The sequence below is a fragment of the Castor canadensis genome, chromosome 11, assembly GCF_047511655.1.
Source record: "Castor canadensis chromosome 11, mCasCan1.hap1v2, whole genome shotgun sequence".
Taxonomy (NCBI): Eukaryota; Metazoa; Chordata; class Mammalia; order Rodentia; family Castoridae; genus Castor; species Castor canadensis.
Window position 1 is genome coordinate 61,329,572 of NC_133396.1, and position 22,371 is coordinate 61,351,942.

Below are 22,371 nucleotides of genomic sequence, written 5' to 3' on the forward strand. Positions count from 1 at the left end.
AGGTACACAGCCTATTAGCAGCAAAGCCAAGAATAGATACCAAAATGCCTGACTATTAACATGAATTACTATAATGTCTTCTGTGTTTGACTCAGGACTTTTATATCTCTTATTAAACCTAAAACACTTGTTCAAGGATTCCCTTTGTTAATAGGAAGGGAACCCAGTACTCTTAGTAGCTTTCCTAGAGTGAAATTATCATATAAGTTATTGAGCACTATGGTAGATAATCTTAGAGTAATAATAATAATTATTATTAGTGAGACTGGGGTTTGAACTCAGGGCTTTGAACTTGCAAAACATGCACAGCTCCAGTCCATTTTGGACTGGTTATTTTGGAGATGGGGTCTTGCAAACTATTTGTCAGGGCTGGCCTCAAACTGAGATCCTCCCAATCTCAGCCTCTCAAGTAGCAAGGATTATAGGCATGAGCCACCATTTAATAACAGCTTTGTTTAGATATAATTAATAAAATCTACCCTTTTAAAGTATTTTAAAGTGGTTTTTAGTGTACTCACAGATTTGTGCATCCATCACTAATAATGTCCAAGCACTTTCATCAACCCCAAATTAAACCAGTACTCATTAGCAGTCACTATTCCCCTCTCTACCCAGCCCCAGGCAATCACTAATCTACTTTCTGTCTCTGTGATTTGCTCTTTGACACAGCAAGTGAATGCAGTCACACAGTATGCAGCCTTTTGTAACTGGCTTCTTTGATTAGCACAGCATTTTCAAGGGTCATTCACATCACACTAGCACAGTACTCCATCCCTTTTTATTTTCAGAATGTTCCAAGCATCACATGATGGGCCTTGGGTTTTTCTACTTTTTGGCTTTTATGAATAGCTGCTGTCAACACTCACATACACATTTTCATGTACACATGTGCCCAAGTGCTTACCTAGGAGTGGAATTGCTGACTCCTATGATAACTCTGCTTAACATTTGAGGAATTACCCAACTGTTTTCCAAAGTGGCTGCATCATTTCACATTCTCATTAGCAATATATGAGGGTTTCAGTTCCTCTATGTTTTCACCAACACTTAATATTATCCATCCTTTGCTTATGGCCATCCTAGTGGGTATGAACTGCTATCTCTCTGTGGCTTTGATTTGCATTTCCCTAATGACTAATGATGTTGAGCACCTTTTGTATGCTTGTTGGCCACTGTATATATCTTTGAAGAAACGTCTCTTCACATCCTTTGCCCATTTTTGGTTCTATTTTATTTTATTTTTGCCTGGCATAGAGTTTCTGTGCTCCAAGCCCCACAGTAAGAGCTTGTGACCTGTGTAGGGATGGCCTCTGCTCAGCACCAGGCAGCACCCACAGGATCCCAGGACAAAAGTACTCTCAGGGCCTCCAAGAAGTCCAGCCCAGACCAAAAGCCATGTGGCCAGTACCCAAGAACCAGGATTCATCCACTGCTCACAGTTCTTATGTCAACAATGCCAAAGGTTTTATCCTTTTATAATTGGGTTATCTTCCTCCTTTTCCTCCCCCTCTTCCTCTAACCCTTCCTCTCCTGCCTCCCTTACCCCCTTCCTTCCTTCTTCCATCTGGAAATTGGAACTTAGGGCCTCATGCATGCTAGACAAGCACTCTACTACTGAGCTATACCCTAGCCCAACTTACCTTTATATTGATGAGTGTAGGAATCTTTTTTTTTGGTGACAGTGTGTTTGAACTTAGGACTTCATGCTTGCTAGGCTGATGCTTTACACTTAAATCATGCCTCCAGCCCCTGTGGGAATCCTTTTTACATTCCAGATACAAGTCCCTTATTAACTACATAATTTGCAAAAATTTTCTCCCAACCTCTGGGTTGTCTTTGTGTGTGTGTGTGTGTGTGTGTGTGTGTGTGTGTGTGTGCTGGAATTAAACTAAGGGCTTTATACTCTACCACTGAGCTATACCCAGCCCACTTTTCACTTGCTGTTTTTGTTTTTGTTTGTTTGTGTGGTACAGGGTATCGAACCTAAGGCAAGCACTCTACTGCTGAATTACACACCCAAGTCTCATTTTCTTGGTATCTTTTGAAGCACAAAAGTTTTAACTTTTGATGAAGTCCAGTTTTTTCCTTTTTTGCTTGTGCATTTTTGGTTTTTGCTTATCTATTTTTTGAGATGGTGTCTTACTATGTTGCCCAGGCTGGTCTTAAACTCATGAGTCTAAGTGATCCTCCCAACTCAGCCTTATGAGTAGCTGGGACTACAGGTATGTACCACCATGCCCAGCCTGTTTTAGGTGTCATGTATAAGAAATCGTTATTGATCCAAGGTCATGATTGATCCTGTGTTTTCTTCTAAAATTTTTATGGCTTAAACTCTTATATTTTTATGTCGATGATCTATTTTGGGTTAGCTTTTGTATGTGGTATGATATAAAGGTCCAACTTCATTCTTTTTATGTGGATATTCACCTGTTCTAGAACCCTTTATTAAAGAGACTATTGAATGGTCTTGGCATTCTTGTTGAAAATCAGTTGACTGATATTGTAAGAGTTTATTTTTCTAATCTCAGTTCTTTCCCTCTGATCTATATGTCTGCCATCATGTCATTATCACACTATTGATTACTGTAGCTTTGTAGTAAATTTTGAAACTAAACTGGAAAATGTGATCCTCCAAATTCTTATTCCACTTTTGGTCATAGTGGGGTTTACACTCAGGGCCTCATGCTTGCTGGGCAGGTGTTCTGCCTCTTGACCCATACTTCCAGCCCTCTTTTGAGATAGGATCTCCAGTTTTTTCCCAGGCCATCCTGGACCATGATCCTCCTACTTATACCTCCTATGTAACTGGGATTACAGGTGTGTACCACCATTCCCAGCTTGTTGAGATAGAGTTTGATTACTTTCTTGCCCAGGCTGGCCTTGAACTAGTTGTCCTCCTGACTTCTGACTCTTTAGAAGCCGCAATTTTAGATGTGAGCCACCACACCCTGCATATCCTCCAACTTTGCTTTTTGTTTTCAAGACAGATTCTGACCATACAACTTCTGGGCTCGGATGGACTTTTTGGAGGCCCCAGAGTCCTTTTGTCCCAGGATCCTCAGGATTCCTGACACTGAGCAACAGCCCTACCCAAGTAAACTCTTAAGTCCCTTGCATTTCCAAAAGATTTTTTGGATGAGCCTGTCAATTTCTGGTGGGGGGGATGTCAGCTGGGATTTTGATAGAATTCATTAAATTTGTAGATTTTAACAATATTAACTCCTCTGATTTATGAACATGGGATATCTTTCCATACACTCAGGTCTTTAATTTATTTCAAAATTATTTTGTAGTTTTCAGTGTATGTCTAACACTTCTTTGGTTAAGCTTCTTTTTTTTGTTTTTTTGAGACAGGGTCTTACTATGAAGTGCAGGCTAGCCTAGAATTCGATCCTCCTACCTCTGCCTTCCAAGTGCTGGGATTACAGGTATGCACCACCCCTCCCAGCTTAAACTTGTTTTTGATGCTGTCGTAAATGGTATTGTTTTATTAATTCCGTTTTTGGATTATTTGTTATAGTGTATAGAAATGCAGTTGACTTTTGGTGGTACTTGGGTTTGAACTCTGGGTCCCTCATGTTCTGGGCAGGCTTGTGACCGCCTGAGCCACTGTACCAGTTCACAGTTGATTTTTACATTGGTCTCATATCTCGCAACCTTGCTGAACTCACTTGCTAGTTCTAGTGGATTTCTTAGGACCTTTTGCATATAGAGATACATGTTCTTTTCTGATTCTGGTACCTTCTATTTCTTTCTTGTCTAGTTCCATTGGCTATAACCTCCAATACTGTGTTGAATAGAAATGCCAAGAATGGATATTCTTGTCTTATTCTTAGATTGTTTTTAAAGATATATCTACTTGTTCTTGTTCTTGAGAAGCTTAACTTCATGGTGGGGATGAGATTAGTATGTAAAACTGAAGTTGAAATTCATGGGTGGAATAGCTTATAGCACACTAGCATTGCTAGGGAAGACTTCCTGGAAAATAACTGAAGAGTTCAGTTATATGGACTGGAGAGAGATCATTTTTAAGCATGGATGGCCACATAAACATAGAAAAAATGGGCAGGAATTGCTTGTCTGGAAAGAGAGTCGGTGATGGAGAGCTCTTGGAGGAGAGAGAGTGTTTGATCACCTGCCTGACTTCATGCAGATCAACACTGGTCCCAATTGTCCTACACCTTTCCTTCACCTATAGTAATGCCTAAGGCAGTGTTTCTCACTGACTCTGCAGCAGAATCACCCAGGGTGTCTGGTAATACACAGCATCTCTGGAAACAGTCAAGTGTGGCAGCACATGCTTTAGGTCCAGCTACTCCAGAGACTGAGGGAAGAGGGTTGCTTGAGCCCAGGAGTTTAGGACTAGCCTGCACAACACAATGAGACCCCATTTCTTATAAAATGAAATAAATAACCAACCCCAGGAAACACATCCTAGGAGTCTGTTTCCCAGGTGATTCTTATGTAGCCTGTAGGTTGAGAACCACCACCTCAAAGCACCATGTGTAGCATCTGTTCCAAGGTTTCCACTTAATTCAGGCCCCACTCCAACTTAGGAGAGAAGCTGCACTCCAACTTAATCACTACCGTGAAGGCCACTGCATATTTTTGCTCCCTCGTCTTCCTCTTGACCTCAGCAGATCACTGACACTTCACTTCTTATCTCTTCCTATCCTTTTTTCTTATGCCTCTAATGATTTACCCCTGCCGTGGTTACTTACCATCCCTTCCCATTTTCTGGCCTCCGGCTGGACAAGAACCAGACTTCTGAGGACAGAACTTGACCATCCTGAGGACGAGCTGGAAGCAGCCTACAGCAGCACACTGTAATGCAGGGGTGGGGTGGGGTGGGTAGGAGGAGGAGTGTAGCCAGGACTGCCTGAGGCTTTCCAGGGAGCACAGCACCTCCCTCCTGAGGCACTTCACCTTCAAAGAGTGTGACCAAGAACAGATAGTCACAGCATTTGAAGGGCTATACTTACAGCTCAATCAATGCACAAGTCAGATGTGAACTGTTACACATCTCTGGGCATTCTGAATCCTTGGGTATGTATATAAGAGAGAAATAGACACTATTGGACTTTACCACTATTGCAAACCAAAGGAAGATAGTTTATGTAGGAGTGTAGCTCAATGGTAGAATGTTTGCCTAGCATGCATAAGGCCCTGGGTTTGATCTTAAGCACTGCAAAACAACCAAACCAAAAAAACGCCATACTGACATATACATATGTTATTTAAAAATCAATTCCCCTGTCCATCTTCCCTTTTCAGCTTCTTCTTGTTCACATTATGACCCTGCTGCCTCCTCCAGGAGTCATCTGATTTCCCCTTCCTCTCAAAGTTAGATTTCTCCCGAGAGGGCGCTTCCTCCAGCCTTTGCCTCCTCATTCCTCCTTCTCCTCCAGCCCCCACTGCTTGGTGCTCTCACAAACAGTTCCCACAAAGGTTCCCTGGAGGCTAAGGCCAGGGGCCTCTTTTCAATGTCTAGCTGATCTGCAGCATTTGAGACCTTTAGTCAACCTGTCCTCTGCATGGGATGGCCTCCATGGCCGCCTGCTCTCTAGTGTCTGTCCTGCTCTCTGAGGTACAGCATGCAACCAGCTCTCAGAGGCTAACCATGGCTCTTTCAACTTGCTTCCAGGGCGCTCTTCCTTCACATCTTGTCTGTTGCCTACTTACACACTCATGAATGTCTCTGCATCTTCATCTTCAGAACCTAATCTGTTTCTAACTGCCTGACAGACATGTGCTCCGATGCCTCCCCTAACATCCCAAATTCAGCATCCAAATCCAAAATGCTGTCCATCGACAGGACACAACCTTCTCCACTCTTTGTTTGCTTTTACCAGTTGAAAACTTACCCAGCCTCCAAAGCCCTCAAGCACCATCTTGTCCAGATAGCCTGTTACACATTCCCAAGTAGAATTTAATTCTCTCCCCCGAAACCATAAAACAGACTTTTACCCAGTCCAACTCCCTCCCAGGCTCTAAACAGGGACACAAGGGTAATGTCCAGGTTCTCACTAGGAGGCTACTCGCCAGTGCTCTTCCCACCACACCTAGCAAAGCCCTAATGACTTCAGTGCTTTCAGTTGCTCTTGTGACACAGAGCCACACACTGCCACATCTTCTTATTTGGATACTTGGCCTGTCTCTAAAATGATTATGTGAGGTGTTTCTCTTGTATGTTGAGCTTCCATTGTGCCTAATTCAGAGCTACCACACAGTTAGCTTAGCACCTAATTCATATTTAATGGATGAATGAAATAAGATGTGTTTGCCTTATCTATTTCCCTGGATTAAGGCCTAGCTCAGTGCTGGGCAATGTAGGCAGTAACAAGATGTTTACTGGCTGGATAATGATGGGGCAATTGTGACTGTCAGGCTGAGGTGGCCTCTCTTCACGCAGTGAGGAGCCACTGTGTGCTGAGACAGAAGAGTAAAATAAGAAAGCCCATGTTGGGGGTTAAACTGGGCAGAAGCAGTGGTAGGGGAAAGTGGGAGACAGGAGCTCCAGGAGGGAGGACAAAAGAAATGGGTCTGAGGTGGCAGTCCAGGAATTGAGAGTAAACAAGGGACATGCAGGGAGAAAGGACAGGGTGACTGTGATACAGCAGGGGGAGGTATTGCTGCAGAACATGACACGGGGCTGAGCTCTTGGTGGGGAGAAACTTCTGGTCTTGGAAAGTGGATTGGCTAGGTCTCTGTGGAGAGCACAGAGGTGCCATGACCAGGGTGTCACAGTGCCATCATGTTTTCCCCTTAGATTAGGAGCATTCAGAAAATGAAGACAGTAAGTCTCTTTTCCTGTCTCCCTCCACTGCAGAAAACACTAAAGTTATATTCAAGGAAGGACTTCCCAACAGTTAGTATTATAAGGCCTCAGGACAGATGAGCTCCTCTCTTGACATCTTTAGGGAATTATATTCGCTTCAAGCCTCGATATCTAGAACGGTAGGTAGACAAGATAAGGTGACTTCTTCCAGGTTCCTTACAGCCTTCAGGTTTAGACAAACCTCTCATTCACCTCCCACCCTTTCCTATGAGCTCCACTGACTTTTTTAGACCTATTAAAGAATTGTAAGTAATTTCACCTGGAGCAAAACAATTAACTGCAGACCATCAGTGTTTTTGTTTGTGTTTTGACGGTGCTGGGGTTTGAATTTAGGACCTCACACTTGCTAAGCAGGCACTCTTACCACTTGAGCCATATCTCCAGCCTTTTTGCTTTAGTTATTTTTCAGGTAGGGTCTCAAGTTTTTGCCTAGGGCCAGGCCTCAGGCTGCGGTCTTCCTACCTCCCACAAAGCTAGGATCATAGGGATGCACCATGACTCTCCCCTTACTGAGACGTGAGTCTCACTTTCTGCCCGGCTGGCCAAAAAAAAGCCCTTAGCTGGTATCTCTTCCTGGTCTCCATCATGCTCAGATCCTATTGCATATGCCTGTACGTCAGTGAATGAAGGGTGTTTTGGGCTTGTTTGTGAGTCTCTATGTTGTCGTATGTTTTTGCTTTTATTTTCAGAAATCCTATATTGGTTTTCAAAATCCGAGAGAGGAGGTTTAGATTATATTCTGTTAGGAGATCAGCACAGAGGTCCAAGATTGCCTAGAGAGTTTATTCCCAAGCGGCCTTCCTTCCTCCCTCTCAGCCCCTACAGTGGTGCCAAGAAGGGTAATAATTTGGGCCAGTGTCTCCAGCTTACAGCTCTACCTCCCAGCTTCTCTCTCAAAAAAGCAGTCCTGCCAGGAGGGTGTGGGTGGCCGTGGGATAGTTTGGCAGCTGTGCGACTGAGGCCAAGCTGCCTGCTATGGCCCACAGGAGGATGGGCCTCTTTGGAGGCTTTGTTCAGTCCTTGGGCCCTCCTCCTGATACTGCTTGGCTCAGAAGAGGAGGAACACAGAGTTCTCCCTGCTCATTCACAATTTCCCTCCTACCCCTGCCAGGTCCTTACTATGTCACCTGCTTTCCCTCCCTGGAGGACTTTTCATCTGCCCCCAAAAGCCCCAAGCTCTGACCAGAAGCTCTCACTTCAGGAGCACTTTCCAGTTCTCCCCTCTCCCCAGGGGAGAAAAGGGCCAAAGGAGGCGGCTCCCTGCTGGTGCCTCCTGAACCCTATTAGCTTGTTCATCCTGCCTTTAAAATAAAATAAGAACAATGATAGTTAACTTTCATCGTGCACACAGTCTGTGTCAGGCTCCATGGAGTTTTATGGGCATTACGTGACTTGAAAGTCTGCACTAGCCTCACAGGCCGGCCCTTGGCAAACTGGGAGCAAGCCTTTAGAAAGCCATCTGGACTCTGACTTGCATCTTCTCCCCTCTTTCTTACTTTTCCCAGAGGACATTTAACTCTGGACCATCCAGGAGAGGGGCAGCTGTCCATTAGAGGGCCCCTGCAGGCTCCCAAGTAACATCCTGCTTTCACTTGCAGCCTAACCAAATGCCTCTCCTCCCTCCAGCATTTTCTGGTATTTTGGGCTTTTTGTTTTGTTTTTGGTAGTACTGGAGTTCAAACTCAGGGCCTCATGATTGCTAGGCAGGTATTGTACCACTTGAGTATGCCCCTCAGCCCATGTAGTTGTTTTTGAAGTGCTAACACCTGTTCTTTCTATCTTCTTCCCATCCCTTTCCCCAGGACCCTGCTGGCATCTTTGAGCTGGTGGAAGTGGTTGGCAATGGAACCTATGGACAGGTGTACAAGGTGAGACACTAATGGTGCAGAAGTGTGAGCTGCACAGCCATGAATGGAAGAAATGATTCCAGGTCTGGAGATTTGAGGGAAGCTACAGAAGATTACAGAGGTGGCAGGGGGTGAAGTGAGGAGGGAGGGCTGGAAGGGAAAGAACCAAAGAGAGAGAGGAGAGCAAATAGAGTAGAGCAAAAGAGGGTGCATTTGGCTGGTTTCTGCCTTTGAGTATAGAACTGGTTTTGGGTGTGGCAGAAACAGGTCTGCAGCTGGTGTCTGTGGGACAGGAAGTAGGAGGAGCCAGGAGGGCAGTAGGAAGCTTATGGGTATGTGGGTGTCAGAGCTCACCTGGATATTCAGAGCTTTGGCCGAAAATATGAGTTTGACTCCTCCCAAGACCTCAAGGAGACCTGGGACTTGGGGTTGGTAGGACTTCACAAGTGGCCTTCTGCAGAGAGGAAGTGGTTTTCTTGGCCTCCTGCAGCTGCCTGCAGTAGAACTGAAGCCAGAGCGCAGGCCTGTTTTTGAGGCTGCCTCTCTTTCCCACAGAACCGGCATTTCCTTGGCCATTGATTGTAGCTTTTTAGCCTGGCCAGCTTAGCCCTCTCACAAGGCCTGACCACTGCCCACTCTTAGATGGGGAAGTGGCCACAGCGGGAAGTAGAGATGTTCAGGGTGGGTGATGCCTGCATCTCCAGACACATTGTTTGGTGTTTGCAAAGTCCCCCTGCATCTCTGGGTCTCCTGAGTCACAAGGACCACTTGCCTTTCTCCCTACTCTATCCTTTGTAAGCTTTGGGAAACAGGTAACCCCTCCCCACCATCTCTTGTCTACTTGTTTCTGTGAAAATAGGTAGCTCTGTATGCTGTGCTTCCCTGGGTCTTGAATGGCTGCTGAGGACAATAATAATCCAGGGGCTGGTAGTACCCATGTCCATCACACAAAGGGCTGCCTTCCCCCACCCTGCTTTTCCCAGGAAACCTTGGACTTTCCTGTCCAAGCCTTTGCTGACTTCTGCTAAGAATTTCAGCAGAATGGTGGGGGAGGATGAAGAATGGTTGGGACACAGTCAAGAAAGGAAAGTTTCCTCCCATTAAGACTGGTGATAGGATGTCATTGGCCCATGTTAGCTGGCCCCTCTCTTGGCTCAAGTTCCCTAAAATCTCAGCTGTGCCTCTGTTCTTTTCCTGTTGGGGGAGGTGAGAGTTCTACAACTAAAGGACCAATGCCCCTATTCTTTTCCTGTTGTGAACAATAAAAAGCCTTGGGGTGAGATTAATACTGGGAGAGGCCTCCTATCTAGAGTAGGTAGGCCAGGAAAGCACTGGGCATTTTGTTTTGCATAAGAAATGAGAGAGACAAAGCCCCTCCTCCTTTGCTGCCTCCCTCAGGATGCAGAAGTGACTTTCACTCTAACTTTCAATCTGGAGAAAGTCCACACCAGGGAGGCTGGAACAGAGCATTGTGTCTGTCACTAGTCTCTCTTGAGGTTTTTATAAGAGACACTTCATCTTTGTTGAACTTCATCTTTATAGTGTGGAAGTGGAGCCTAGGTAGTTTCTCTGTTAGCTACCATGGTTCAGGAACTTTCTCCCTCTGCCTATTCCTGTGATCACATTGTATACTCAGGTGTCTTGCCACAATGAGGAGTACATTGTAAGATAGAAAACAGCTATAGGACGTGACCTCTTTTGGAATCAAGCCCTCTTTGTTGTCCTGCCCCCTGAACCACCCAGACTCCATACTCTCATTCTCTGTCCTGCAGGGTCGGCATGTTAAGACTGGGCAGCTGGCTGCCATCAAGGTCATGGATGTCACAGAGGTAGGGAGTGGAGCCAGGCAGAGGGAGGACTGGCGTCAAGAGGGGTTATAGGGGCCTCAAGGCACCTTCTCCCATTCGCCTAGGATGAGGAGGAAGAAATCAAACAGGAGATCAACATGTTGAAAAAATATTCTCACCACCGCAATATTGCCACGTATTATGGGGCTTTTATCAAGAAGAGCCCCCCCGGGAACGATGACCAACTTTGGGTGAGAAATGCCTCTGCCTGCCCCTCATGCCTCCATGCTGCTTGTGTGGAGTTAAGGGTCAGTGCCTACATCTCTTCCTGCCCACCTTCCCTTCATTGTACCCAGCCTCTCCCTTTAGTGGATCCAGAGACCACATGACTCCCATGGAGCTCCACACTGCAACCCTGTACACACATTGCAGTCTCTGGCCTCTTGAATGTATGGTGTCCTGGTATTTGCTCCTATCTTTGCCCTGACCACTCTGATGGGCATGTCATAAATAGTGAGCAGCAGAACTCTGGTCACTGCCAACAGAGATCTGGCAAAGGTCTGAGGGAAGCAACAAAATTCAGATCCCTCTGGGTGATTTTTTGTGCAGAACCTGCCCAAATGCCTGCTGACCCAGAAGATTCCTAAGAGTCACTATGCCCTAGCTTGGGCATAGTGGTGAACTTTCTGTGAAGGGCCAGGTACTAAATAGTTTAGGTTTTGTTGCTATTTGCTGTGCCACAACTACTGAGCCTCATACTTGGTGTTGCTGAGCTTGACCCAGAAGGAGAGTGGCAGGGAGCATCCAATGGCCATTGGGAGTTTTGGGGATCATGCCAGGTCTCCCCTCCCAAAAGTCAGCCAGACAAGTCTTTAGTAAGCACCTTCTTTCTGTATACTTTGTGCAGATAAGCATAAGCCAAGGTCCTGACCTCAAAGGCCCTTAGGCTTTTTGGGGACACACATACATAATACACAAACATGAATAACAGGGTTGGTTTACCTGTCAGGTTGTGTATAGTGGGAGATCACTGAGGACTATCAGCTAAGCACCAGTGACTGAGCTCCCTCTTGCGGACATATTGAACACCATGTCCGTACCCTCCCCCCCCCCCCCCCCCACCGCTTTACTGTCCCAGGAGCAGGCCCTGACTCAGGGTACATGCAAATTATGTTTATTGCATAGCCATTACACATGTTCCATCTAGCATTTTCCTGCTTTAGATGTGGGTTTTGGTGCAAACACTTGGACAGGAAGTCTTCACAGGTCCCTTCCAGCAACTTAACTGCGTAGACTCCATGTACTTCTCTAGCCGACCTGGAGAATCACCGGTTCTCAGCCCCTTTCTTACCTCTGAATTACCCTTTTTCTTTTAAGGGCCAGGTAGTTAATAGTGTAGGTTTTGTTGTTGGTCATATTTGCTCTGTCATAATTACTCATTTCTATTGATATTCCATGAAAATAGCAATAGGTAAATAAAGGAGCATAGCTGTATCCCCCAAACCTAAAATTTGAATATCATATCATTCCTATGCATCATGAAATATGCTTATTTTTATTTTTTCCTGCCACTAAAAATTGTAAAAACTGGACTGGAGATGTAGCTCAATGGTAGGGTACTTGCCTAGTATATGTGAGGCCCTGGGTTCACTGCAAGAAAAAAAAAATTATGAAAGCTATTCCTAGCTTGATAGATGTACAAAAGCAGGCGTTTGGCCCACCATGGTTTGCTGACCCCTGTTCTAGAGCAATTATTCTTTTTTTTCTTTTCATATTTTTTATAGGGAAAACAAAGATTTAGTAGGACACCATTGAAAGTGGATACAATGGTGGGCAGCTATTGCAAAGGAGCATAGTGCCTAGACCAATGGTTTTTAACTGTTTTGGGGTTTGGGTTCCCAGGGAGAATCTAATGACAGCATTAGCCTCTTCCTCAAGGAAAATGAGCTTCTCATCACTGTGGGCTGTTTCAAGGGTTCCTCAAGGATAATGGCCCTGTATCACTGTGGGCAATTTCAGGGAGTTCTGGGACTCCTGCTTGGGATTCAGTCCCACCTTGCCAGTTCTTTCCCAGCTATGTTCCCTTTGCCTTTCCTGATGTCAAGAAGTCCTATGGCTTCTGTGAGGAGTCTTGCAGCCCTGCTGTCTGGCTCAGACCAGTTCTCGCCCCAAGACCTCTGGTCCTTCTCCAGGGGTCTGACCAGGGGTGGAGTGGAGGTCTTGCCTGACAGATGCTTTCCCTTCCCGTGCCTTTCTGGCACCATAGCTGGTGATGGAGTTCTGTGGTGCTGGTTCAGTGACTGACCTGGTAAAGAACACAAAAGGGAATGCTCTAAAGGAGGATTGTATTGCCTACATCTGCAGGGAGATTCTCAGGGTGAGTTTGAGGCCCCCTCTTCTTGTCCCCTCCCCACTTCATTGCCACCCTGGCTGAAGATACCCCATGGGCATTGACCCTACACTGGGGAGACATAGCTGTCCTCAGGAAGGAGCAGCTGGCCTGATGTGGATGGGGGTGGAGACAGGATCCAAGCCTTGGGAACTCTGAGGCTGCTGGGAGAGACAAGCCCCCATTTCCAGGCTCTACCACGTCTCCTCTTACACCCTTGCAGCTTCTGGGGCCTCATGGGGACCACTACTTTGAGGAAGCTCTCCCCCTCCCCAAGGGCAGTTCAGCCTGTACTTGGGCTACACCTTCAGCCTAGCTCTGTATAGACTGAGAGCTGCTTCTTCTCTCAACCCCCCTCCACCTCCTCACTCTTTCCCAACCTCCCCTCCCAACACCATGACTGATTTTCCCCACTCTGCTGTCTTAGGGTCTGGCCCATCTTCATGCCCACAAGGTGATCCATCGAGACATCAAGGGGCAGAATGTGCTGCTGACAGAGAATGCTGAGGTCAAGCTAGGTGCGCTGGTTCCTTCTGAGGTCTTCATCTCCAGGACAGAGAATGGGATCCCCTTTTTGCTCTAGTGGCTTGGATCAAGCTGCCTTCTGGGGAAGCCTGCTCCCTCCCCCAATCTCCTGCCCTGGAATGCCAATCCCCTACAGCCCCCCAAAGAAACTTCTTACCTGCTACTGTTAGGGTCCAGGTGCTGCACATCCCTCAGAAGAAGATGGAATATCATGACCCTGTTGCCAGGGATGCTGTCCCTTAGTCTCCAAGACACAAAAAGACTGGGTCAGGGTATTCAGGGTGTTGATGGGATGGAAGAGGGTGCTGAGATGTCTGGGTAGGGGCACGTACGTTCATGCTGGGGCATAAAGCAAGGGACTAGATAGGGCTTCTCTTGCTGACCCCTCCCTCATGCTTCACAGTGGATTTTGGGGTGAGTGCTCAGCTGGACCGCACTGTGGGCAGGCGGAACACTTTCATTGGAACCCCATACTGGATGGCCCCAGAAGTCATTGCCTGTGATGAGAACCCTGATGCCACCTATGATTACAGGGTATGAAGTGGGAAGGTGGGAACTTGGGGCTACCTGGGGCAGAAAGTCTGGGGGCATGAACAGGATGGGGAACAAAATGAAGATGTGATGGCATATTAGCAGTAAGGAGACAAACATTTTATGGCAAGCACCAGGTATGGTGGTGCCTGCCTTCCTGTCTGTAATCCCAGCATTCAGAAGGCTGAGGCAACAGGATCTCGAATTCTAGGCCAGCTTGAACTACATAGTGAAACCCTGTCTCAAAAACAGAAACTGAGCCAGGTGCTGTTGGCTTATACCTGTAATCCTAGCTACTCAGGAGGCAGAGATCAGGAGGATTGAAATTTGAAGCCAGCCCCAGGCAAATAATTCGTGAGACCCTATCAAAAAACCCATCACAAAAAAGAGGCTGTTGGAGTGGTCAAGCATTAAGAGTGCCTGTGTAGCAAGCTTGAGACCCTGAATTCGAACCCTGTGCCACAGAGTAGGGGGAAAGAAAGCAGAGAAAGAGAAACATTTTGTGGAAGGAAAGTATGGAGAGGAAGTTGAGCTAATTTGGAGGATAGAGGCCTCAAGAAGCGATCCTAAGGAGAAGAGGCCAGGGATGGTAGAGAAAGAGGTTACTAGGCATAATTGCCAGGAATATTCACCTGTCCCCTTCTTTTCTCCCCTTCTTAGAGTGACATTTGGTCTCTAGGAATCACAGCCATCGAAATGGCAGAGGGAGCTCCCCGTAAGTGCTGAGTCTTCCCTGGGTAGAAGAGAGGAGGGCCCCCAGAAGTGACTCTTAAGGGAGGAGGCAATCCTGGGAAGTCACGTTGAAGAGGGATCTTTAGGGCTCAGTATGATGAAGGGGATCAGTGGTATCTCTTCTGTGTCCCAGCTCTCTGTGACATGCATCCCATGCGAGCCCTCTTCCTCATCCCTCGGAACCCACCACCAAGGCTCAAGTCCAAGAAATGGTAGGTCTCTGAGGGGTTGGGATCTGAAAAGAAAGGTCTTTGGGCAGGGACACCCCAGACCTAATAACCCTGTGTGTTCAGGCTTCGATGGGCACCATAGAAGAGGTATGGGGGCAAGTAGGGTTAAGATATGGAGAGGCCAGAAGGAAAGTCAAGGTGGTTTGGGAATGAATGGCTCCCGCTCTTCCTCTTGCACCTTCCCCTTCCAAAGGGGCCCTCCCAGTGTAAGCCCCCACTACTTCCAGGTCTAAGAAGTTCATTGACTTCATTGACACATGTCTCATCAAGACTTACCTGAGCCGCCCACCAACAGAGCAGCTACTCAAGTTTCCCTTCATCCGAGACCAGCCCACGGAGCGGCAGGTCCGCATCCAGCTCAAGGACCACATTGATCGGTCCCGGAAGAAGCGGGGTGAGAAAGGTCAGTGGGCAGATAGGAGGCAGAGGGTCTTAAGAGATGGATCCACCCAGTCTCTTCTCCAGCCCAGACTCCCGTGGGCTCCCCTTTGTGCTCCCCTCTTAGGCACTAGATCTCCCTGTCCAAAGAGATCTCTTTCCCAAATGTCCAGCAACAGAGGGTTTTTGCCACCTGATCTGAGTCAACCTTCTAAATGAGGATGGCTCTTTCATGTCCCTCAAACAAGCATATGCATGTGTGAATGCATGCACACATGGCCCACCCTGCCTCCTGTGGAATCTGGCCCATCTCTGTCTAGGCTCAAACCTGAGACCTCCTCTCCCTGCAGCTTCAGGGAGGTGAACCACCCTCATGCCCCGCCACCCAGACAGACCACATTGGTCACCCCATCTAAGGTTTTCCTATACCAGGGTGGGGTCTGGGACACTAAGTGAAGAAACAGTAGTGATCTCCCCCTGCAGAGGAGACAGAATATGAGTACAGTGGCAGTGAAGAAGAAGATGACAGCCATGGAGAGGAAGGAGAGCCAAGGTAAGCTCAGCAGGTGGAGGTGGGAATTGGGGACCATTGTGTGTTGCCTGAAGGGACAACAGTGATCCTTGGCTTTGGGGATTCTCAGTCTGGGGGTTGTGACACAGAGAGGTAGAGGCCCATATAATCTGAATCCCTGAGTGCCAAAAAGTGGAATGATTGAATGAGCCAGAGATGAGAAGAGGATGATTCAGGGCTGAAGAGGGTACAGGCTGGGATATCAGATGAAGATAAGACCAAAGACTGGACAGAAGGTGGCCATGGTGGTCCATGCCTGTAATTCCATCACTAGAGAGGCGGAGGTAGGAACATTGCAAGTTTGAAGCCAGATTGAGCTATGTAGCAAGATCCTGTCAAGGAAGTAAAAAAGGAAGGGAGGGGAGTGGAAGGGAAGGAAGGAAGGAAAAAATATACTAGTCCTCTGAGAGTGATCAGAGGCAGTAGACTGGTCCAGTAAAGCATCCACTCAGGTGGGCTACCCAGGGATGAGGGACCAGCAGGTTCTGACCCCAATGCTCCTTTGTGCCTCCCTGACCCAGCTCCATCATGAATGTGCCTGGGGAGTCCACACTACGCCGAGAATTCCTTCGGCTCCAACAGGAGAATAAGAGCAACTCTGAGGCTTTAAAGCAACAGCAACAGCTGCAGCAGCAACAACAGCGAGACCCAGAGGCGCACATCAAACACCTGCTACACCAGCGGCAACGCCGCATAGAGGAGCAGAAAGAAGAGCGGCGGCGCGTGGAAGAGGTGGGGCTGCCCTGTGCTGCTGCCCTGCCCTGGGTTCATCCCTGGTTCCACTAGAGCAGCAGGGAGAGTAGAAAGTGAGCCGGGCCTTGCCAAACCCTCATCTCTCAAACTTCTGCTTCTTTCAGAAGGGTCACAAGTTCTAAAGCAGCCTGGGCCACATAGCAAGACCCTGCCTTAAAAAAAAAAAAGAAAGCTTTAAATGAATGTGTTTGGTTTTAGTTCTTTGGCAGAACTGGTGGTTGACCTAAGGGGTATGTGCTTGCCAGGCAAGCATTTTATTACGTGAACCACAGCCCTTTTTGCTGTGATTATTTTTGAGATAGGGTCTCAATTTTTTTGTCTGGGCCAGCCTGGACTGTGATCCTATTTATGCTTTCTGCTTAGCTGAGGTGACAGGCGTACATGCCCAACTATTGGTTGAGATAGGGTCTTGCAAACTTTTTGCCCAGGCAGGCCTGGATCGCTCTGCCTTCTGAGTAGCTCGGATTACAGGCTTGAGCCACCACCCCTGGCATGAATGATATTTTTCATGAAAGAAATAAGAGTAAAAAATTAAATAAATAAAAATATAAGAAAAGGAAAGAAAGATTGATTTCAGTGTTCATAGATAGACTTTAAAGTTTTTTCCAAATGGGCTGGCAAAGTGGCTCAAATGGTAGACCACCTGCCTAACAAGTGTGAGACCCTGAGTTCAAACTCCAGTACTGCACAACAAATGAACAAACAAAACACCTAAAAATTTTTCTAAATAGGAAACTATGGGCCACAGCATCCACACACCATCTGCTATTCCCGAAGCTTGCCTCTGTCTTTGTGGAACAAAACTAGTTTGCAAGAAAGCCTGCTACAAAACAGCCTTTTTCAGTTTTCTTTTAATAGTGTTAGGTAGCAAGTGACAAAGACTGGTTTAATGAGGTGTCTGCTGAAGGCTGGCTAGTGTCTTCATCACAGAAATAAGCACAAATTCCTTTAATGGCCCCAGGACTGAATTTGTTTTTATTTCTTGTTGGTTTTTTGTTTTGTTTTGTTTTAGAGGCAGACTCTGGTCTGTGAAAGTATGTGCAACCTAGGCCACTGATTTGTCAGTGTGGTTCCTTAAAATCCAAAGGTTGCTTTTCTGTTCATGGCCACCTGGTGCCTTCTGGTGACCAAAGGCTGTCTCTAAAACCCACTTGAGTCAAAGGTTGATTTGAGAGGCCCAGAGCAGATGGGAGTTTGTTGTTGTTGACCCTTGGTTTTGTTTGTTGTTTGGTGGGGAAATGGGTAGAGGAAGGTGTCATCAGATTTAGCCCACTCCAAGGGCAGCAACCAACTCTCAGCTTCTCTAACCCCATGCCCACAGCTACTCCAAACAAGCCAATTTCCCCAAGCCAAGCCATTGTGGGCTGTGGTACCTGGCACTGGTGTAGGGATAGGTGTATTTGCAGAAACATAGTGAAATCATTCTCTTTCCACCATCCCTAGTAAGCATACCTGTCCCCATTGTCCATGGATGGGTCCCCCCTTCCAGGGCTCTGCTGTATTAGTATCTGGTAGTTCTTAAGACCACCTTACCCCCACCCCGCCCCCCGACCCACAGCAACAGCGGCGGGAGCGGGAGCAGAGGAAGCTACAGGAAAAGGAGCAGCAGCGGCGGCTGGAGGACATGCAGGCTCTGCGGCGAGAGGAGGAGCGGCGGCAGGCTGAGCGGGAGCAGGTACTGGCACCAGTGCACACTGCACACACCCGCCTCTTCGTTCTCCCTGTCCACCCTCCTCCTGCTCCTGCTGCCTGCCTCCCCCTTTGCTCCCTGACCCCTAGATTCCGCCTATCTTTTCTAGCTTCACTCTTTCTCTCTGTTTTCTCCCACCCTTGAACCCCCACCCTGGCTCCCTGCCCTCCTCCTGTCTCTGTGCCTTCATTCCCCATCTCTCTACCCATCCCTGACTCCTTTCCCTGGCACCTTTTCTCATGGTACCCACCTGCTTCCTCCTCATCCCCTCTGCCCTCTTAATCCCATCTGTGCCTCGTTGCCCCCCCGGGCTCATCTTCCCCTGCCTTCCCTTCATTCTCACCCTGCTGATCCCTTTGCCGCTGCTGCTTTCCCTCTGCCGCCTCCCCTTTCTCCCTTCCCTGTGCCCCCACCCCACCCCTGCCCCCCAGGAATATATTCGTCACAGGCTAGAGGAGGAGCAGCGACAGCTCGAGATCCTTCAGCAACAGCTGCTCCAGGAACAGGCCCTACTGCTGGTAATGGGGTCCCTCGGCATCCTCTGGGAAGATGCCGTCCAGGGCTACTCTGCTGGCTGGGATGGGAACACTTCAGGGGAAGGGACTCACCCAAGACACCAGGGGAAGCATCTCCTCTCTAGGCAGTTGGAGGAAAGAAAGGGCATGCCTGCTCTAACTCTCAGGCCACACCCTGCTGAACCCTCTCTCCCTACCCTTGGACCCAGGAATACAAGCGGAAGCAGCTAGAGGAGCAGCGGCAGTCAGAGCGACTCCAGAGGCAGCTGCAGCAGGAGCATGCCTACCTCAAGTCCCTGCAGCAGCAGCAGCAGCAGCAGCAGCAGCAACAACAACAGCAACTTCAGAAGCAACAGCAGCAGCAGCAGCAGCAACTCCTTCCTGGGGATAGGAAACCCCTGTATCATTATGGTCGGGGTATTAATCCCGCCGACAAACCAGCCTGGGCCCGAGAGGTACTCACTGCCTGCTTTGCTTCCTAAGACTCCATTCTGCCAGCCCCACTGCCTGAGGCCTGGGAAGATGTGAGAAGCAGTTGTGCCATAGTAGTAGGCACTGAGAAGGGGAAAGGAGCAGCTGACACAGGCTGTGGGTGGGACCTAAATTTCAAGACAAAGGAGTCAAGATCTGGCCTGCTTGATCCCCTCCTTCGCATCACAGGTGGAAGAGAGAACAAGGATGAACAAGCAGCAGAACTCTCCCTTGGCCAAGACCAAACCAAGCAGCACAGGGCCGGAGCCTCCCATCTCCCAGGCCTCCCCTGGTCCCCCAGGACCACTTTCCCAAACTCCTCCTATGCAGAGGCCGGTGGAGCCCCAGGAGGGACCACACAAGGTGAGTCTCCCACTCCTGTCTTAACACACAGCTCCAGGGAGGCTCGCTCAGAGTACAGGTACACATGCATGTCTGTACACGGGCACAGATATGTCCATGTACATACACGCAATCAAGTCTTCAGCAGGATCATAGAACACAGACCACATAGGCAGACACATGCTTCCTGCTGCATGTGTTTGTTTTTACTTCTTACCTGTTCTCTAAGAGCCCTTCATCCTTTGATGGAGGAAGGGGCAAATAATGCCTCTGCTCAGCCCACAACCCAACTTTCAGGTGGGGATGTGCCATGAAGCATACAGCCTACCATCTGTGATCTCTCCTTGCAGAGCCTGGTGGCACACCGGGTCCCACTGAAGCCATATGCAGCACCTGTACCCCGATCCCAGTCCCTGCAGGACCAGCCTACCCGAAATTTGGCTGCCTTCCCAGCCTCCCACGACTCCGACCCCACCGTCCCCACACCCACAGCCACACCCAGTGCCCGGGGAGCTGTCATCCGCCAGAATTCAGATCCCACCTCTGAAGGGCCTGGCCCCAGCCCGAACCCCCCAGCCTGGGTCCGACCAGATAATGAGGCCCCACCCAAGGTAAGAACAGCCCTGTGGGACCAAGAAAAGGCAGAAGAATAGGGGTTGGGGATTTAGCTCAGTGGAAAGTGGAAGGCCCTGAGTTCGGTCCCCAGCCCTGGAAAAAAAAAAGAAATAGTAGAGGTGGGAAGAATGGAGGGGTAGGCAAGGTGGATAGAGGGTTGAGTGTGGGGGAAGGGAAGGAAAAGAAGGTCACTGCCACTGGGGGTTAACCACCTAGTAGGTAGGAAGGCACAGAACTGTATCACCTGATGGTGAGTGTCAGAATAGGAAATTCTCAGGGTTTTCAGAGCACTATGCAGCAGCCTTTCTGGGTGAGAATCCCAGCTTTGCCATTTCCAAGCTTCATAACCTGGGGCATATTCAGTAACTTCCCTGAACTTCAGTTTGCTTATCCATGAACACTAGGAAAGGCATCTCCCAGGGTGGCAACGGAGGCTGAATGTCTGGGACATGCCCACCCAGATCTGAAACAGACTGCACTGCTGCTCTCTCCTCTCCTCAGGTGCCTCAGAGGACCTCGTCTATTGCCACTGCCCTTAACACCAGTGGGGCCGGAGGGTCCCGACCAGCTCAGGCTGTCCGTGCCAGGTAATACTTCAGTGGGGTTGAGTGGTAGCCTAGGGAGTGCGGGGTATAGGGTACTTTATCAAGTTACCCACTTGGGGGTGGGCAGGCCCCAACCCAATCAGCTCAGCCCACCCTGCACTTCCCCCACCGCCCAGCGCCCCCCCTCCCCGCATCCTGTGCTCCCTCCACAGACCTCGCAGCAACTCCGCCTGGCAAATCTATCTGCAGAGGCGGGCAGAGCGGGGCACCCCCAAGCCTCCAGGGCCCCCTGATCAGCCCCCTGGCCCACCCAACGCCTCTAGGTAATGGAGTTGTCCCCACTCACTGTCACCTCTCACTTCTGCCACCTGCTTCCCTGGTGATGGTCCCTCTGCAGTGCAACTCGACCCCATGGACCAGAGTGTGCTTCCCTGACCTGAACTCTGCCCCTTCACAGTAATCCTGACCTCAGGAGGAGCGACCCTAGCTGGGAGCGCTCAGACAGCATCCTCCCGGCCTCTCATGGGCACCTCCCCCAGGCTGGCTCACTGGAGCGAAACCGGAACCGGGTGGGAGGTAGGTGAGCCAGGTCCAGTATCCTGCTCTGGGCTTGACCAGCTCTTGATCAAGATGGGCCAGAATACCACAGGGGCAAGGAGGACCTCGGTGGTCATGGAACATGGTGCTGATTTCTGGGCTCAGGGCCACAGAACCAGCCAGGGTACGGGTTTGAGGCCACCCCATCCAGGTGTCAATGACTTCCCTTCTCCCACCTTGTCATGTCCAGCCTCTACCAAGCTAGACAGCTCCCCAGTGCTCTCCCCTGGGAACAAAGCCAAGCCTGATGACCACCGCTCCCGGCCAGGCAGGCCCGCAGTGAGTCATCTGGTGGTGGCATGGCCCTGCCTTATCTGGGTGGGGGGGATTAAGGGCAAGATGTAGAACCTCCAGAGCCCATCAAGCACTGGGTGTCAGGGATGGGACCTTCAGTAATGCACGAGAGGATTGTGGGGATCATGACTGCACAGCGCATTACTAACCTTTCTCACGCTTTTTCCTCCTGGCTGCCTTTCCTCCCCTGCGGCCCCTCCCAGAGCTATAAGCGAGCGATTGGTGAGGTTAGTGAGAGGGGCTGCTATGGGAGCCCTCTCCTATTTCCTGATCGGATCCCCACTGGTGTTCTTTGTACCACCTCCACCTGAGCCCCTCTGGCTCCCCTCATGCCTCTCCTCCCACCTGTCTTCCCCTGCAGGATTTTGTGTTGCTGAAAGAGCGGACCCTGGATGAGGCACCCCGGCCTCCTAAGAAGGCCATGGACTATTCATCATCCAGTGAGGAGGTGGAAAGTAGTGAAGAAGATGAGGAAGAAGGTGATGGTGAACCACCAGAGGGCAGCAGAGACACCCCTGGTGGCCGGTAAGGGGTGCCCTAGGGGCAGAGGCCTCCCACATGGGAGAACAAGGAGAGGAAAGCTGCTGGCAGAGGGGAGAACAGGCTGTGACAGATCTGAGGGAAAGTGGTTCCCATTCTCTAGCGAATGGGGTAAAGTACTGGCTTCTGCCTGTCCATAGTTCTGTTAGTTGTGGGGGATCCTTTCAGGGGTCCCCCTGCC

At 49.0% G+C, this 22,371-nt stretch overlaps 1 protein-coding gene across 16 annotated transcripts in view; it reads left to right on the top strand.

Annotated features, from left to right (window-relative positions):
- Positions 1-22,371, top strand: part of Mink1 (misshapen like kinase 1) — a 50,380-nt gene that overhangs the window by 23,641 nt on the left and 4,368 nt on the right. For 3 of the 16 annotated variants that reach the window (XM_074047080.1, XR_012438773.1, XM_074047066.1), the window contains 23 exons: positions 3,355-3,428; positions 8,641-8,706; positions 10,458-10,514; positions 10,598-10,723; positions 12,739-12,849; positions 13,289-13,379; positions 13,790-13,920; positions 14,578-14,632; positions 14,783-14,861; positions 15,107-15,282; positions 15,741-15,810; positions 16,350-16,560; positions 18,140-18,256; positions 18,703-18,789; positions 18,996-19,241; positions 19,447-19,620; positions 19,950-20,210; positions 20,716-20,801; positions 20,936-21,082; positions 21,217-21,335; positions 21,547-21,635; positions 21,854-21,877; positions 22,012-22,175. In XM_074047080.1, the coding sequence (XP_073903181.1) occupies positions 10,500-10,514; positions 10,598-10,723; positions 12,739-12,849; positions 13,289-13,379; positions 13,790-13,920; positions 14,578-14,632; positions 14,783-14,861; positions 15,107-15,282; positions 15,741-15,810; positions 16,350-16,560; positions 18,140-18,256; positions 18,703-18,789; positions 18,996-19,241; positions 19,447-19,620; positions 19,950-20,210; positions 20,716-20,801; positions 20,936-21,082; positions 21,217-21,335; positions 21,547-21,635; positions 21,854-21,877; positions 22,012-22,175 (2,579 nt within the window). In that variant the 5' untranslated portion in view covers positions 3,355-3,428; positions 8,641-8,706; positions 10,458-10,499. Of the gene's footprint in view, positions 1-3,354; positions 3,429-8,640; positions 8,707-10,457; positions 10,515-10,597; positions 10,724-12,738; positions 12,850-13,288; positions 13,380-13,789; positions 13,921-14,577; positions 14,633-14,782; positions 14,862-15,106; positions 15,283-15,740; positions 15,811-16,349; positions 16,561-18,139; positions 18,257-18,702; positions 18,790-18,995; positions 19,242-19,446; positions 19,621-19,949; positions 20,211-20,715; positions 20,802-20,935; positions 21,083-21,216; positions 21,336-21,546; positions 21,636-21,853; positions 21,878-22,011; positions 22,176-22,371 lie in introns of those variants that run through there. The other 13 variants (XM_074047073.1, XM_074047074.1, XM_074047069.1 and 10 more) reach the window with 12 other exon arrangements.